This window comes from Thermobia domestica, chromosome 1 (genome assembly GCF_964235325.1).
Source record: "Thermobia domestica chromosome 1, izTheDome1.hap1.1, whole genome shotgun sequence".
Lineage (NCBI taxonomy): Eukaryota > Metazoa > Arthropoda > Insecta > Zygentoma > Lepismatidae > Thermobia > Thermobia domestica.
Window position 1 is genome coordinate 141506620 of NC_137454.1, and position 17221 is coordinate 141523840.

General features: G+C 35.5%; 1 protein-coding gene across 2 annotated transcripts in view; it reads right to left on the bottom strand.

Moving 5' to 3' along the window:
* Positions 1 to 17221, bottom strand: part of Kdm3 (Lysine demethylase 3) — a 674618-nt gene that overhangs the window by 355046 nt on the left and 302351 nt on the right. For both annotated transcript variants that reach the window (XM_081763856.1, XM_081763854.1), the window contains exon 5: positions 6159 to 6243. In XM_081763856.1, coding sequence (XP_081619982.1) covers positions 6159 to 6243 — 85 coding nt within the window. The remainder of the gene's footprint in view (positions 1 to 6158; positions 6244 to 17221) is intronic.

Here is a 17221-nt window from a genome sequence, read left to right on the forward strand (position 1 = left end):
GAAATTCAGCCACAGGGAAAGCAAAGCTGAACACCCGATACACAAATAAATAACCACTTTTTTCTTCCTTTCCTTTTTTATTTTTTTATTTTGTGTTTAAGCACTTAAAAGACTGAAAAAAAAAGCACGAGAATTTATAATGAGTGCGACGAAAAGAAAAGTTAACCTTCAAAAAGTGTAAACCCTGAGGCTACATATTAGTCTGAACCAATTAAAACAGTTAACTTATGTAATAATAAATCAAAATATAAGCGCCCTATTTAATGTATGAAAACAACCTTCTCTGAAACTGGTAAATACACAGAATTATCAACTAACAAAACAGCTACGGAATAAACGTTAACAGTTCACGCAATGCCTTCCTTTATTACGTATTGAAATGTGAGGTTTAATAATTATATATATATATATATATATATATATATATATATATATATATATATATATATATATATATATATATATATATATATTTCTTCCGTTCCAATTTCTGAGCAAACCAACAACTTCTTAATTATTCGGCTGCAAACAATGATGAATACGCAATTCTTTACCTTTTGTTTTATTTTTATTTTTATTATCTTTACATACCATCGAACACTTTTAATTACGTCCAGTAGCAAAATTTCAGGTTGACGGTCTTCACTTTGCTATAAGCTAATGTTAAACACATTGGTTTCATAAAAGACTAACTGCGGATGTAGATAAACGCTGCTATGTCACAATTAAAAAGCGGAATTCCTGTCATGAATACAATTGAAACAACTCTTACTTTTTTATCTTCTAATTCCGGTTTCTTCAGCACTAATTGCTTCCAGTTTCCGACATATTGTGCATGGTGGCACAGTGATAGAAAGACATGAACAGAAATACTCAGAAATGTACAAAAGACAGTAATGACCTTGGCCGTGGTGAGGGCCCATTTAACCGTTACATCCTGGATGCAACATTATAGTCTTTCCGGTTAGCAGATTATTCTTTCTTCCCTCTTCTCATCTTGGCATAATATTTGCATCCCGTTAAATGCAACTTGGTGTTTCAAAAGCTTTTGGACTGGGTTTAGTGACCTTTCCCCGAGCTAACACTAGAGCTACGGGAACCACACGCATTATTCACCTCATTCCACGCATACACAAATAAAATTGCACAACGAGTAATTATTTGCACGAGAAAGGACTGTCAATGCAAATACTATTATTCCACTTTTTAAACCAGATGATTTATTAGGCACTGAAGTAGTGGCAAAAACAGGTTCATCGTGCATTTGCATATATTCGTTACCGGAAACTTTTCGAACAAAGCTGAAAGTGCTACTACACGAATAAAAACTTCACAACGTGAAGAAAATGTAACGGTAACTGTATCATAACTGATTCGGACTTCTTTTATTATATTATTATTATTATTATTATTATTATTATTATTATTATTATTATTATTAACTGGCCAACACAAGAAGGTGTTGATTTCGTCATTCTGTTGTTTAGGCTCTTCTGTCTAATCATTCATAAACACACACATACATATTTTCTATAAGTTCTCAATCTTACTTATTCAACTGGTTGATTGGAGTTCACCGTCCCCTTTTCAACACCGAAGCTACATTAGACGTGGACCTACAGTTTAAGATGGAATCCTAAATGCACCATAATGTGTTCAAATTTCAAGACTATCACCAGGAATCGAATCCAGAATCCTATGTGCCACAGGTGCACACGCGAGCCACTAGATCAGCTGAAAGATCTTTGGGAGCACGTGTTAGAAGGTATGCTTCATGAGCCAGAAGGTAGTGAGACCCCTCCGAGTAATAGTATCGACTATTTTTCTTTTCCTAATACGAAATATCAACTTGCATTGCTGAAGAACAATTGTTGCAATAGCAGGAGCTCATCTACGTGTTAGATTGGATTGGTTTGAGCTTGAGGTGAGTTTTTCAATACAGAGACTGTATGAAAGGAAACCTTGAATTTAAAGTGGGATTCGAACCACTAGTCGTATTCACTGGCAAAGATATTAAGTTTGTAGGAGTATGCTCAAGTTTCACTATCAAAAAGCTTGTCGGGAGATCAACGACAAATGTTACGTGGCTATGGACCACTAGCACCTAAACGTGACATTATTAGACAAATCAACAATTTATTTGGTGCAACGGAAACTGCTTTAGACGTATGAAGGAAGAAATGGTCATAACCAGTTAGAACAAGAGGTATTGAAGACCGTATTAGTGAAGCTGGCAAGCTCCCTCAAAAAATCCGCGCCAATTATCAACAAAACTGAATAGGAAGCATTATAGTTTATACATAATACATTACATCATACGTATTTTCATCCATACCATCCAAAATAAATCCATTATTTGAATGAAGACGATCCAGATCGCTTACTGGAATTCGCAAAAACGTGGTTTAGAAAATTAAACAGCCTGTTACATGAAGTCAAGTAGTCAAATTACAGTATTAATCGCCATACCTCTAGATGGATGATAAAGTACCTCACTCAATAAGCAAGCAAGCAAGGAATTCATGTCGTACAAGTAGGAGTAACTTATGATAGTGCTATTTTTTTCTTTATACATATATAAGGTATTCTGTCTGTTGGTAGGTCCTGCTACTAACAGGAGATCCCCCCCCCCCATGGATTATTAAATATCCACGTTTCTCGATCTTCAGTTTTCTCTTTTAACTCTCAATATTCTGTTCTATTTTTAAAAGGATGCTGGCTAAGAGCGCCCTCTTGTCTCATTCATCTTTGTTTCACTCTCCGTTCATTTTATTTTCTCCATTATTCCTTCCAACACCACATTTCGAAGCTCTCTAGATATTTCTTTTCCACCTTCCGTAATGTTCAAGTCTCTGAAACATACTGTCCAATATTCCACATATACCACTTGAGCAACTTCTTCATTAGTCCAATATTAAGGCTGCTAGTTAAGAGTACCTTTTCTTGTTGAATGCTCTTTGGCTACGGCAATTCTCAACTTTCTCTCTTTGATGAAGTAAGCGTCTCTTGTCAAAATACTTCCCAGATATTTGAAATTATCACCTTTTCAAGTTCTCTTTGTTCTACTCTGACCTGTAAGGGCAGGTTTCCACGGGATATTCTCATTACTTTCTATTTTTCGATATTGATTTCCATTCCATATTGTTTCCCAGTGTCAACTATTTTGTCCATTATCTCCTGTAGTCATTTTTGTTCTAGCTATAATAAGCGTGTCACCTGCATATCTGACCTTGTTAATGACCTGTCCTCCAATCCTGAAATCATCAACTCCCGTTAATGCTTCCTTCACTAAATACTTGCTGTAAATGTTGAATAATTAGGGGACATACTACATCCTTGTCTGATTCCTCTTCCAATCTCTACACTATTGGTTGCTCCTGGATTCAACTTCACTAATTGTCCTATGTACAGGTTGCGAATGAATCGTCAATCTCTCCAACTGACCCCATTCCTTAAGTATTTTCAGAAGTTTAGTCCAAACCTACAAGTTGTGTTCTTCTTATTGCTCGTTTTCCTTCCACCTTACTCTCTACGGGGATATGAAGAAGACAATTCTTTGCAAGAGATATCCAGTCCAGTTGGCCTTTCTACAAAATATGTATGATTTCTAAGTTGTTTCTATTGTATAAGTCATAAGCACATGCTAAAATAACAAATACCATTAATCTATTAAAACGTAATTAATGATAAAATGATTCCCGTTAATCCGTGTCCATCCTGTAGTGTTTGGATACTTTCACTGTGAGTAAAGAAGTCTTCTGAAAGATTCCTTTCAGATGAGAAGTAAAAACAACAACGAGGAAGAAAAACCTCTTCCTTTCATCTTCATTGAAACGTTGAAAGGATCGAGGACAAATGAGCAACAATCAGATCGAATGTTGCCATTATATTGTAGTCACTTCCTCTTTTGTAAATTCGATTCGGTCTTATTACTATTACAAGCCTTCTTCTGTCATCTAAGATCTATGGTTACGGCTTCTAGACGTACTGAATTTCTTTTAGCATTTCAGCAAGGAGCAATTTCATAACTATTAATATACTGTACTGCAAATTTTCATATGGTGCCTTTTTTGTCTAGAAATATGGTAACCCCATGGTATTTTCCACAAAATGTTTCAACTGAGTTATGAGCAGCTTCTCCGATTTGTAAACTGTCAACAGTACGTTAGAATTTTATTGTAATTTTAAAAGGAATCACACATTGTTCTGTCAATGAACATAAGTTCCTCGGACACACACACACAAGAAAGAAAAAAAAAAAACATTTCATTGGTGATAGGTGACTAAACGAACCATGCAGTGAACTGAATAAATTGTGCCACTTGGTTGTATGCTGAAAACAGTTTAAGGTGTGGCGAGACAAAGGAGTAACACAATGGTAAAACAGTGATTATATTTGGGCATATAACATCAGAGTGGACTGCCCAGGAGCTATCTAATACAGAAATAACCAATTTATAGGCACTGCAGGCCATAACAAAATAAGAATCAAATTTGCGGGCCATTCTCTATTTCCGTTCCCAGTACCAGGCTATAGTTTGCAGAATGTGCGTAAGCAATGCATTTGTTGTTCAATCTTCTATTCTATGTACCCTGCTTCTTTTTTCATGTGTAACCTAGGCAAATTAGGGCCTGAGCTACAAATATTTGAAAATAACTACAGATATCTACAATTTTCTCAAATCTGCCAGTGTTGCAGTACGTAAATGAATGTCTACCGCAATCAATTTCTAAAACAATATTGCAAAGAACTTCATGTAATGAATATTTTAAACCAAGCACCACAAAATAAGCCACTTCTCACTGTGGCACAAAAAGCTCTACATCTTCAAAGACTCAAAAATACAGACACTGGACTGGAAATATGTAATACAGCCTGATGATTCACATTTTTAAATGTACTCCAATTACGAAAACAGCTCAATACATCGAAAGTCCAATTAAGCATTTAATTAGTATGTAGTTCAAGCTGTACAGAAGTTCTGTGATAGTGTTTTACGTACCATGATACTCACACAGGTGAATGTATGCATGAACTACAGCTTGAAATCAGGTGCTGGGATCTATCCATCTTCATTATGAAGTGGACACTCCCATCTTCAAAGATGAGAACTGCCGGCCGCATTCATAGGACTCAAAGCACATGTACATGGTTTGAGGACCATTCAGTCACGTTGCCGCACCTAGTCTGGCCAGTAAATTTCCCAGATTTAAATCTTAAAAAATGAAATCTTTAAGTTTAACGTCCCACGGTTATGCCGGTTAGACTAAAGGAGACGGTGATAATGAGAAATGAGTGAAATGGTGGAATGAAGAAAGTTGGAGGAAACGGGAGAACCCCGAAAAAACCCACGAGCACGGTGTCTGTCCACCACAAAGTCCACACGGCGCGAGCTGGGATCGAACCAGGGACCCCAAGCACCGGAGGTGAACGCTCTACCACTGAGCCACCGCGTCCCAGATTTAAATCTAATTGACAATATGTATGATATTATTTGGAGCAGCAAATGGATCGAAGTAGCGATGATGAAGATGGGTCAAAAGGGCCCTGTAAGTACAGTGATAGCAACTGCGCTTCTCTTCATTTGGTGTACAGTAACTTAAACCCACTTCATTCAAATTTCCATTATAATTAGGAATTAAAGGCGTATTTGAACTGCGGGATTTGTACCTTTGCGTTTGTTCAAGAATTGGTTTCTTTCGAGAATCGGTTGTTACTGACGCGAAGCGCCCAATGTGACAAATAACTGACAGATGGGCTGCGTCTACCTATGGTTATGATAATACGAATTGAACGAATAAGCAAAGAAAGTAAGACCACTACAAAATATCATACATAGAGGCCTATTCTACTATACTAATGTCAGATTGACTTGATCCCTAGTCTTCCGTTACAAGCGCTGCTATCGGCTGAAGGAATTCCACTCGCTTTCTCTCGCTTAGCAACAGCTGAACCCTTATTGGCTCAACGCGTCGGTGTATGAGGGTGTGAGCTTTAGTTCGCATTTTTGCCACGGCTCAAGACATTTTGGCAGCACAATAAATGTCATATGAAAGCGCGCGCCCGCACACGCACAGAAGTAATTCATAGAAGACTCCAATTTAAAAAAAAAAATCAATAAGGAAATCAATGGTTTTATTTTCAGAAGTACACTTACCCCCATCTCCGATAAGTCGCATCTGCACCAGACAGGGGTCTTCATTATGCTCTTCTAACACGGTATCGTCTGTTACAGTCAGGTCCTAGAAGAAAAAAAAGATGGAAAAAATTTATATATAAACGTATATGCATACGTATATTCTGTATTCAGCAAATACTGAAAACAAAGTTGTACTGCATTCATGATGTAGAGTATTAGTTCAAAGAAAGAAAATAGAAGTATCAATATTCCATGGAAAACTCGAATTTCCAATCCAACAACAGTTCGATTACATAACCCTCTTTTCCGAACCCAAAGCAACGTTTATGTAGTTAATAATTCAACTAAAATCTATATTCTTTGGACAGATAACACGATTTAAATAAGATCAAATAAACAGAGCTAAAAGCTGAACGGAACTACCAAAATACAAGTTCATATGCTCGAAATGATGACAGATATTTCTTCTTGCGACTCTGAATCGGTTTTGAATTTTTCAGTTCTCCAAATATCTGTAATTACTTGCGTACTAAATGTATACGCACATTTAAAATATAAATCATACTTAATGATCGTATACAAGAAATATACGAAATTACACAGAACCGCATAATAAACAGGAAAGGTCAAATTAGTTCATATACACACATATATTTGCAACTGAGCCATTAAAATTCAACACTACAAATATATGGAAAAATCAAAATGAGAAGATTACGGTAAAACAGGTAAAGATGATCCAATTGCGAATAGATGGCACCAAATTCCTATTTAATAGTTTGTGTTGTATTATTGCTGAGAGAGATGTTGTGATTTGAAAGATGTTACTGGGCTTTAAAATAATGCTCTCTGCAATTAAGAAAATAAAAGAATTTAAAATGTACTCGCATTATCCTAGTTACTTCATCTGTCTCTTAAAGTTGACTCTATTATCAATACCCTCTGGTGCTAGGGGTCTCGGGTTCAAACCCTGCTCCCGCCAAGTGAACTTTGTGGTGGACAAACACCGTGTGCGTGGGTTTTCCCGGGGTTCTCCCGTTTCCTCCCACTTTCTTCATTCCACCATTTCATTCATCTCTCATCATCACCGTCTCCTTTAGCCTAACCGGCATAACCGTGGGACGTAAAACTCAAAAATTTCATTTCATTTCTATTATCAATACTACCGTTTCGTTAAATAGATGAAGTAATGTGCTTCCATGTATTGAAGATTAATGTATACTGAAGATTAATATATCTTTACATTCTACTCTTAATATTTCAAAACAAGTACAGCAATCTAATATCCACATATCTTACGCTGACCAAATTTAGAGAATATGAAAACAGCAAACTGACATAATTCAACGATCTACTTAGCAAATCTACACGCGTAACCTTCGATTATCGACCTACAAAAGTTGATCGATATCGACACATGGGAGTTTACTGCGGAGTCACTGGTTCGAAAAATATAAAACAATTTTACATAATTTCGAAATCTTTTCCGAACGAAGACTCAAGTATGACGGGATTTAAAAACACTAAAATTATACGACGCAACTACGAGCGAAAAATGGGATTTTTTTAAAAGCGCAATTTGCATCTCGTTTGCATTTTTCTAGACCCCCGACTACTCTCTGAAAAAAAAATAGTAAGTAAAAGGTGATATGTTTGGTCATTTATATCTATACGTACATCCCAGAGAGCGGAATGATAGCTTCAACAATACTCACACACCATTACGGTTAAGATGATCATACAAAAATCACTAACATTAATTTACAATTTCCTATCATTTTCACTCACACCCACTCATACAACTCACTAAGATTACGTGTCCACAGTACATTGGCGTTTCCATTATTACTTGCACAATATGCAAATATAGTAGACTTATCAAAATACGCAATGAAAACGCTCTACATTGCAACACGTAATTCTTCGTTAGTTAATAACACTGAACATTCCCTGCGAATTTTGCGGTAGTGTTAGTGTCTAGTATGCGAGGTGATGTAGTACGAATTATATACGCAATAGGCTACATGTTCGTGGTTTGAAATGGAAAGCCTTCGATTTCTGAAGTGAAAAAAATTCTGGGTTAGTGGTGTGTTAATGTATTGAAAACAAGCTTTTATATGTCAGCATACAAGATCAGTGGCAAGAAAATACCACGAAATGAGATTTAATGGACCGAAACCGTGCTTAGCTGAGAAGTATTTACCAATATTGAAGAAGAACGATTGTCACAGAAGACCGTAGAGCTAATGCAGCACAATGAACTGCAGAACTCAATCACCATCTGCAATAATTTGAAATATCTATTGCAGAAAATGCTGATACATCGCCATTTAATTCTTGTAGTAGTAGAAGTTACAGACCTATCAGCTAATCAGCAACTATGCTAGCCCATATATATAACTTTCTTCAAGACGTACATACAGTAGCATGTGGGTTGTCACGATTCTCTGGCAAATCTCTGTAGAAACCATCTACAGTATTAGCGTTGTAAGTCGAAATCTTGCCTCAGCGCCTGTACCCTTTGTGGTGATACGGATTACCTCTCAGTTTTGGGTGTTATCTGGATGCTATGAGCTTATGAATGGGTCCGCATCTATTCACTGCAGTACGCTCCGGCTTCCGTAAATGTTGCTGTTTTCTTACTGTTTCCAATAACATCGCCACGTACCCTATTGGAAATATGGAACAACTTATACAAAATATTGGGCCATCATATTCGATGCATTTGTGAGACGCTCCATTTCAACTACTCTAAAGTGTTACTCATAGCACATAGCACTCGGAAAGTGTGCGCACCAAGCGGTTGCATTACTGCTATATGGAACGGACACACGAATGCTGCTTACTAACTCGCAGGATTCTGGTCTTGTGTAGACAACCAGTATAAAAGCTATGTATAGTGGGTTGCTAGATGTTTCAGGCGCTTTGCTTAATCTTAATAGTAAAGCTCTTGACTGCTGACAACTTCAAGTGCTGTAGCGCCAAGAGGATTACTGTTTGTTTTTTAAGCAAAAAATATTTCCACTTGACATCATATGCTTCTTCTCCAAGTCTGGTACATACTTCCCGAACACCATGTACACGTATATAAGAGGTCGGTCAGTTTTCAGAGTCACTGTCACTGACATTTGCGACAACGTTTAAAAAATGCATGTGGATGGAAACAAATCATCCTGTGAAAATGTGTATTTCATAGTTAATTAATCATAATCTACTATGAGGTCTGTGTTCAACTATATTTTTTGTTGTGTACATGGTGTTTACAGATTTGGAGTCCTGAAATGATCCAATTTGTATTCAAAACTGTGGAAGTAGTGAACTTTACATTTTAATGTATAAAAATATTTTTTGATTCTTAGAGGTTATAATTAAGCAATTTAATTATATACAGGGGTGCCCACAAAGGGGGGCTATGACGCAAACTGCGTCATTGAAATATTTGGGGGGGTTAAAAATCTATATAAATATGTTTGAGGGGGTGTAAAAATTAATCGAAAAGATTTTTTTTTCATGGAAGAACACCCTCGCATAGACAATTGAAAGGGGATGCGTCATGGACATGAGGGGGTGGGCACCACTGTTTTATATATATATATATATATATATATATATATATATATATATATATATATATATATATATATATATATATATATATATATGAGGAGCGTCAACGTGAGAAAATGTGCAATTTTATATATGTATTCTATATAGACAGAAAAGTTTCTAAAACATGAGTGTGTGTGGCAATCCGAATACTGACATAACCCGAACTATTAAAATATGTACAATACAAGAAACGAGGAAGTGGAAAATGTGGTAGAAAAATCCTCTACCAGAAAGTACAGTATGATGTGCGACCTTTATGACATGCAATCCTCACGTGTTCCTGCACAAAAAGTACTGAGATCCTCGAGGATTGTTTGGTGGCAATGTTTGCTCCAGTAAAACGAAAAAAAGAGATTACAATCCATGGATTTAACCTCACATAGTGTCAAAAGAGGCCATGTCTTACAGTAATACATCATACAAAAAGTATTAGCAGTGCGTGACAAAGGAAAATATGCATCTTGTATATCGTGATTAAAAAAAAAAAAAAAAAATCCTTGGCCTGGTAATTTACCGGATTTCAATCCGTTTGAAAATTTATGTAATGTTTTTAAGATCAGATCTGTAAAAGAACACCTACTGACATTAAAAACTTACACCAGTGATATTAAAAAACAAGTGTACTCCTTGTCAAAACACTGGTGACGTTATCAAGTTATGTAGTCATGTAATTCAAGTACTCTCTGACGTAATATCTTTTTGCATCTCTTTTTTTTTTTAACAATATGCATTTTTTTGTACTAAACATATTTCTCTCCTGATTAATAAACTCTTAACTTGATATGCACCTTATACACACACAAATTATATGTATGCCGAAGGAAAGATAAATTTGATTTTCACGGAGGAAATATTTGTTTAAGCGATGCTCACAACCCAGCAAGATCAAAATGCATTATCAAATCTTTTGATATATTTCAGTGTACAAGAAAGTGGTTCAATATTCTGCAGAGAATCAATGTTTCCCAGAGTTGTAAATTCTGTTTGAGTCTGCATTTTCCTGAGAATACTCCCTTGCACGTGGATTCCTAGCTCCCATCCCAAACCCAACACCTACATTTTTACGGCCTGCTGCCAAACGCAGTGAAAGAGAGGCTAAAGCGGCCAAGTTTTTGTGGCACGCCTCTTCGTGTCCTCGTCAACTACGATAAATTTCCGCACGACTGCCTGTAGCTAAGTAATCTATCGGTGCCAGAAACTTACTCCACAAGCAAAATGAGAATTTAATTTAGTCGAGGTTGTTAGCGATGTTATGAAGCAAATGAAGCAAAGAACATTCTGGTAGCGGTAGTTTTTCGAGGTCATGTACCCCGTAAGCTACTGCTTGCTTACACAAGTACTATTTTCAGTTCATTGACGTCATACACTTAAATCACAAGGCCAATAGAAGGATGTAAATGGGTATTTGTCACTTGATCCTTAACTGCTACTTATACAGTGCAATTTCAAACTATCGATATAATGTTCTTCAGATACTGGGGAAAACACGTATATATATTTTAATGATGATCGATGGGTGCAGCAGTCGGATGAAGTGAAAGTTGTATAAATATAAAGAAAGTTCTGTGTGTTATTCACATCTTAATGTTGCACGAAGGTGAAAGTCGAAGCATTTCTCGCATTTATTTATATCACCTATTTAAAAGGATATAAACTCATGAAATCTAAGCACAAGAAGTTACTTAGTGTTATTAAGACCATTTTTTAATATTACATAAACAAGTTTACATTTTGTGCGTGTACACACAAGGATGAAAGTTTATTTCGAACATTAACATTAAGCAATCGACACATGGAGTTTACTGATACTAAGTGCATGTATACAGTATACTCAAATAATCGATTTAAAACCAATTTCTAATCAACGGAAAACCATTTATTTATTGCATTTAATACAAGGACCACAAGACTACATATCACACGCATGGAAAGAACATGTCAATGCACAGTTACATTTAGACGAAACACAATCAAAAAGAGTATTTATTTATTATTTATTTATTTATTCAGTTACATCTTTGAGTGAAAAAATGTAACTGAACACACGAATGATAAAGTGTCAACACAACACAAATAATCTCTATCTGGCACTGGCGCAGATCACGGGGGGATGAGGGGGCCATGTCCCCTCCAATCTTGGAACTGAGTGGGACTGTCCCCCCCAATAATCTGATTTGAAATGTGTTTTGGAGGGAGAAATGTGATGATTTGTGTCCGACTGCCACAAAGGAAAGTTCGATGAAATTGATATCCCCTAGAATAAGCCTCAAATAGTCAAATCTGTCCACCTCCCAATGTTGAAGACAACTCTGTTCCCCTGACCCTCTACAGCATTGTTTTTCAACTTTATAAATATTTTGAAGATCGCTTAAAAAAATTATGGGAACGGTCGTACCCGTCTCCCCCAATGTTGAATAGATTTGCGCCGCTGCTATCTGGTAATGACTATACAATATTTTGCATTTTTTCTTGATACATGTAATAAGGTACAAATTATAGCTGAAATATAAGAAACTAAAATACCATTAATGTAACAATTTATTACCATAAAGCTAGTCTATGGGATAGATAAAATGATCCAACTTTTTAATTACTTTTTAATATCTTATGAATCTTAGGAAAAAAAAATCCAAAATTTTGCAACTCCCTAAATTCTGCCGCCCTGTGCTCGAGCCAGGGGCGGATCCAGGACCGACTTCTGGGGGGGGGCGGTGGGTTGTCATACTGCTACTTTTAAGGGCTCCAAACTTTGGGATGTTTTTTTTTTATATTAAATATATAAAATAAGAAAGTTTCCTCTTCTGAGGAGGCCATCGCCCCGATCGCTTCCCCTTGGATCCGCCCCTGGCTCGAGCACACAATAGGACTTACCTAAATACGGGTCTGGACAGAGCCTATATTGAAAGGTATCATCCGGGCATTTGTCTGGTGGAGCTGAGAAGCCAAGAAAAATTCGCATCAGCGTGGCTAGCCGCGAGATTTGTGCTCGGAACCTCTCAATTACGAAGCATGAACTTCAACCACTAGCATTCGGCTACGTCGGTTTGTTAATGATAGTATTCGAGAACATTTGAGCTTTTTATGATATTTTGTGTATTATAATTTGAAATGACAGTTTCACATTCTTATAGTGTATTATGTATAAGTTTCATTACTGTAGTACATTGGCCGCTGGTTTCAGAAAATTTCTAAAATACCTAAATTATTTCTATTTCACTAGAGAAGGTGTTCTAGTATGGTAGTCTTCTATGATAGAAATGGCAGTATATTCGCAAGTACTAAAGCCTATTTGTATACGTATGCTCCACATATTGAAATGTGTCTAGTCTGATTACCAAAAGCAAATCAGAGATTTTCGTGCAATTAACTTACGAAAAGTTGAACACATTATTAGTGTGTTAGTAGCATGTTTCCCTTAATGTTCGGGAAATTTTCTTGTTTTACTCACATAGCTATCACATTAGTAAAGTTTATTTTTAATATATATATATATATATATATATATATATATATATATATATATATATATATATATATATATATATATATATATATATATATATATATATATATATATATATATATATATATAAGCCTAAATAAGAATGTAAATGTGTGTACCAAGTTCAACTAATCTACTTACAGGAACAAAAGAATCAACCACATTAACATTTGTCATTATGCTGGTTTAACACAAGAACATAATGAAAATATAATGCCACACAATATACCCACAGCTGTCTGAATAATAGTATTATGATTGGGTAATAAGATCACGAAAATTTAAACCAATATTCCTGTATTTACTCTGTTATTTCCTGAATTTCTACCAAACTAGCGAATTTAAGATGAATTTAGAAAAAGGTCTTACTCTGTTTTGAAAGACGCAGTACATGAACAGTAAGTACACTAGAACTAAAAGCAAAACTTACTCCTCTAAGGGACTTCTCTTTGTGAATTTTCAATTTAATACAGACGTTGAAACTATTCTTTTTCCATGTCACATCTTAAATGCAAATTTATGCATTAATAGAAACTAATTCTTTAGGAATACTTATTTGTTAAAAATACAACACATAATAGCTTGTTATTTGGATGATATAGTTTGACGTGACGAAAGTTATGAAGTTCAAGGACAACCCAGAGGCTGAAGAAACTTTCTGGTATGTATCAAATATTCCGTGTAAATTCTTAGAAACAACGAAGAAGAATAAGAGAAAGACTTGAACCATGGAAAGTAATTTGACACATAATCCCAATAAAACAACAAAATCCTTTTTTTTTTCTTTCTTTCTTTTAAGGCAGTGGCAATCAGTAGCATGATGATAACGATACAAAAGGGAGAAGGTGAGGGGAAAACCAAGAAGAAACTTAAACGTTTTCTTGGTTGGGAAATTTATACATTACGAATCCAGAATATCGTGCCTTCAGGCATGCGTGTGGTGTATGCATTAAAAATGCTGATCACGCAACAACATAATTTTTCTTTTTCCTTTTCTTTCCCTGAGCTATTCTTCACTTTGAAAGAAAATAAAATAAAACTATGAGATCTGATGTTCCAAGATACCCTTTTTTTGTTTCTTTTTTCACTCGAAGGGTTGCCAACTCTTCCAAATCAAGAACATTAAGTTTAGTTCTAGGGTAATGTCCTCTACAGGCTGATAGAAAGAATGATTAATGAGAATAACTGAAGAAATCATCAGGAGGGAAGAATCACGAGAATTCAAAGCACAAGCTTTTTTATATAATAATAATAATAGTTATTATTATTATTTGTATATTCCACGGTTCATCCAGTTGTCTGACTAGTATAAGTTAACTTGCTACTAGGTCATCGAGAAGACGTGAAAATAATGAAACAGTTTTCTCACTAATGTTCCTTCTGATTCAGTCCTATTCGTAGCAATGAATCTCCCATCAAGAATTAACTTTCTTCAGTAGTAGAGCGCTTACCCCTGGTGTGTGGGGTTCCTAGTTCAATCTCCGGCCAATTAAGGTTGTGGTGGACAATGTCGTGTACATGCATTTTCTCTGGACTTTCCCATGTCATCCCACTTTCTCACTCTACTAATTCTTCCATCACCATTCACTTGTTTTAATCAAGCCTAAAGGGCATCACTTTTGTTTCAATCAGTAAATTAGACCAATTTTGTACAAGACTTTTGGCCATGGAAAACTCAAACTATCGTAAGGTTAAATGTAATAAAAGTAATTATTTCCATGGTAGTATCAAATGCCCACTGGCGTCTCTGGCATGTAAAATTTGGGGGGGGGGGGCATCGAAGAAAGTAATTAAAATGGTGCTACCTAACCCAACCTATTTATTATCTTCGACTCCATTTGTTACCTTTCTGCTTACCTTCACGGATCCCCTAAGATATATCAAGAACTCTTATATTTCTATAATCGTTCCACAGCCTGAATAATATATTCCAAATAAATATGATTATTATTTATTTATTTGTTATTCTGTCGTTAGTAAATAAATTAAATTAGAATGAAATATTGAATTTGTACTTCAAAATATTGGGGGGACGCGACCCCCTCGTCCCCCCCGCCAGAGACGCCTATGCAAATGCCCTACAAGTAATAAGACATGTTTTGTATAGTTTCAAGTTTAATCATTTCACAACAGTTTGTGCCGAACGGAAGAGTAGAACCACTTCTAATCACCAACATCGGGCAAGCAAACGGAATGTAGTCCAAACTTTGTGCTCACTAATGCGCATTAGTTAACCAAGTGCAACAAACAAAACGTGCAAACGACAAATTAACAAATGACATAAACTTAATTCCGAAAGGAAAACAAGTCTTTTACCTTCGGTCAAGTCTCAAACAAAATCTTATGCTACATCCAAGCAGAAGGCCAAAGTTGGAATTTGAGAGAAAATCTGTAGATCAGTTCAAGATGTATACGGAGAAATTAACAAGAGAGACCAAGCTCTAGGAAAACTGAAACCGGTCGCACGTAAACTGTGGTTGCGTAAAAACCGAAAAAGAAACAAAAAATAATTTATGGAATTTTCTTTTGTGAGGAGAGGAAATGGATGCTGCAGGAAAGTACAATCGAGAATTGTGGATATGGTAAACGGTGCGTTGAAAACGTGAAGGGACTTCGGTGCGATGGTCCAATCTATTACTGATTGCCAGTTGGAATATGTTTAGTAGTCTCGATCTGCCAATAATAAATGAATGAATTACTGGAAGCGTTTTCTACATTTTATCTATAATAACACTGTGTTTGAATATTGCTAAGATGGCAGTTGTTTCATATCTTCGTACCATCTTAGTAAATAATGAACACATTCATAATTAACAGGCAACACATACTCTGTGAAACTACAGTCAATATGCTCCCTTTGCATTCTACATTTGATTCTTAACACTTAGCACTATTTTAGCTTCGATTGGATATCCTGAAAACGCTACAACACCACATCTTAAAAGTTCCCTAAGTTTCGTCAGTCACTTGCGTTTTAGTTATTACTTTACACGTCCAACTAAAGTAAAGTATTAGTTGCCAGGTACCATGGTTAACATTATTTCTAAACGTGTATTTAAGGCCAAACTAAAGGCAGTCACGCTGTAAATGCGTCCCAATGAGATTGATGTTAACATCAAAGCACAGAATGAAAATCATGGACATCACGGACGATGCAATACTAGTTATCATTCGTTACACGGAAAAGATTAGAAATGCATTCTTTTATATCACGAAGGAGAAAGGCCAAGTACACTTTCTGTTATGTAAATAGTAATAATAATCACCCCTCGCAAGTAATAAATAAATAAAAGTTGAATTATGTAGCTGTACACACGAGTCGTAAAAGCAAGTTCTTTACAAAAGCTGAATATTGTAATACTGTTTTACGGTACTATAGTTATACATTCAACAAACATTAATTTGATAAGCAAGAGGAATACAAAATAATAATAATAAATAACTAAAAAGAATACTCACAAATGACATAGCAACATTTTTGCAGTTTTTCTTTATTACGTTGAAGTGTTTTTATTATCGTGAAAATGAATCTTTCATTTCACATAATTATTTTTTTAACGATAAGAGTTCTTTTCCCCATTTTATAAAAAAGAAGAAAAAATGCTATCAGAGATAATGTTGAGAACAGAAATAAGTACTTACACATATATGGTTCAAGGTTACAAACATGCAACACTCAAGATTTTTTTTATTATTATTTTTAATTCAAGTAGTTATACAAATTTAATATGAAGCGTAAAAAGTTTGTGTGTGAATTTGCGCTAGCGTATGCGTTTCATCAGCATGAGTTTTTCTTCTTTCTTGATAACCTGAAAAGACTTTTTTCTTGTTAAAAACTCAAGTATCTATGTCTACAAAGATTGTATCAACGTCTCGTTGTCTACATTTTATCTACTTATGGATTCACCACAAATAACGTTTGCCCTTTAATCTTAGGAGGTATATACACATTAATTCTTCTTCAATTTAA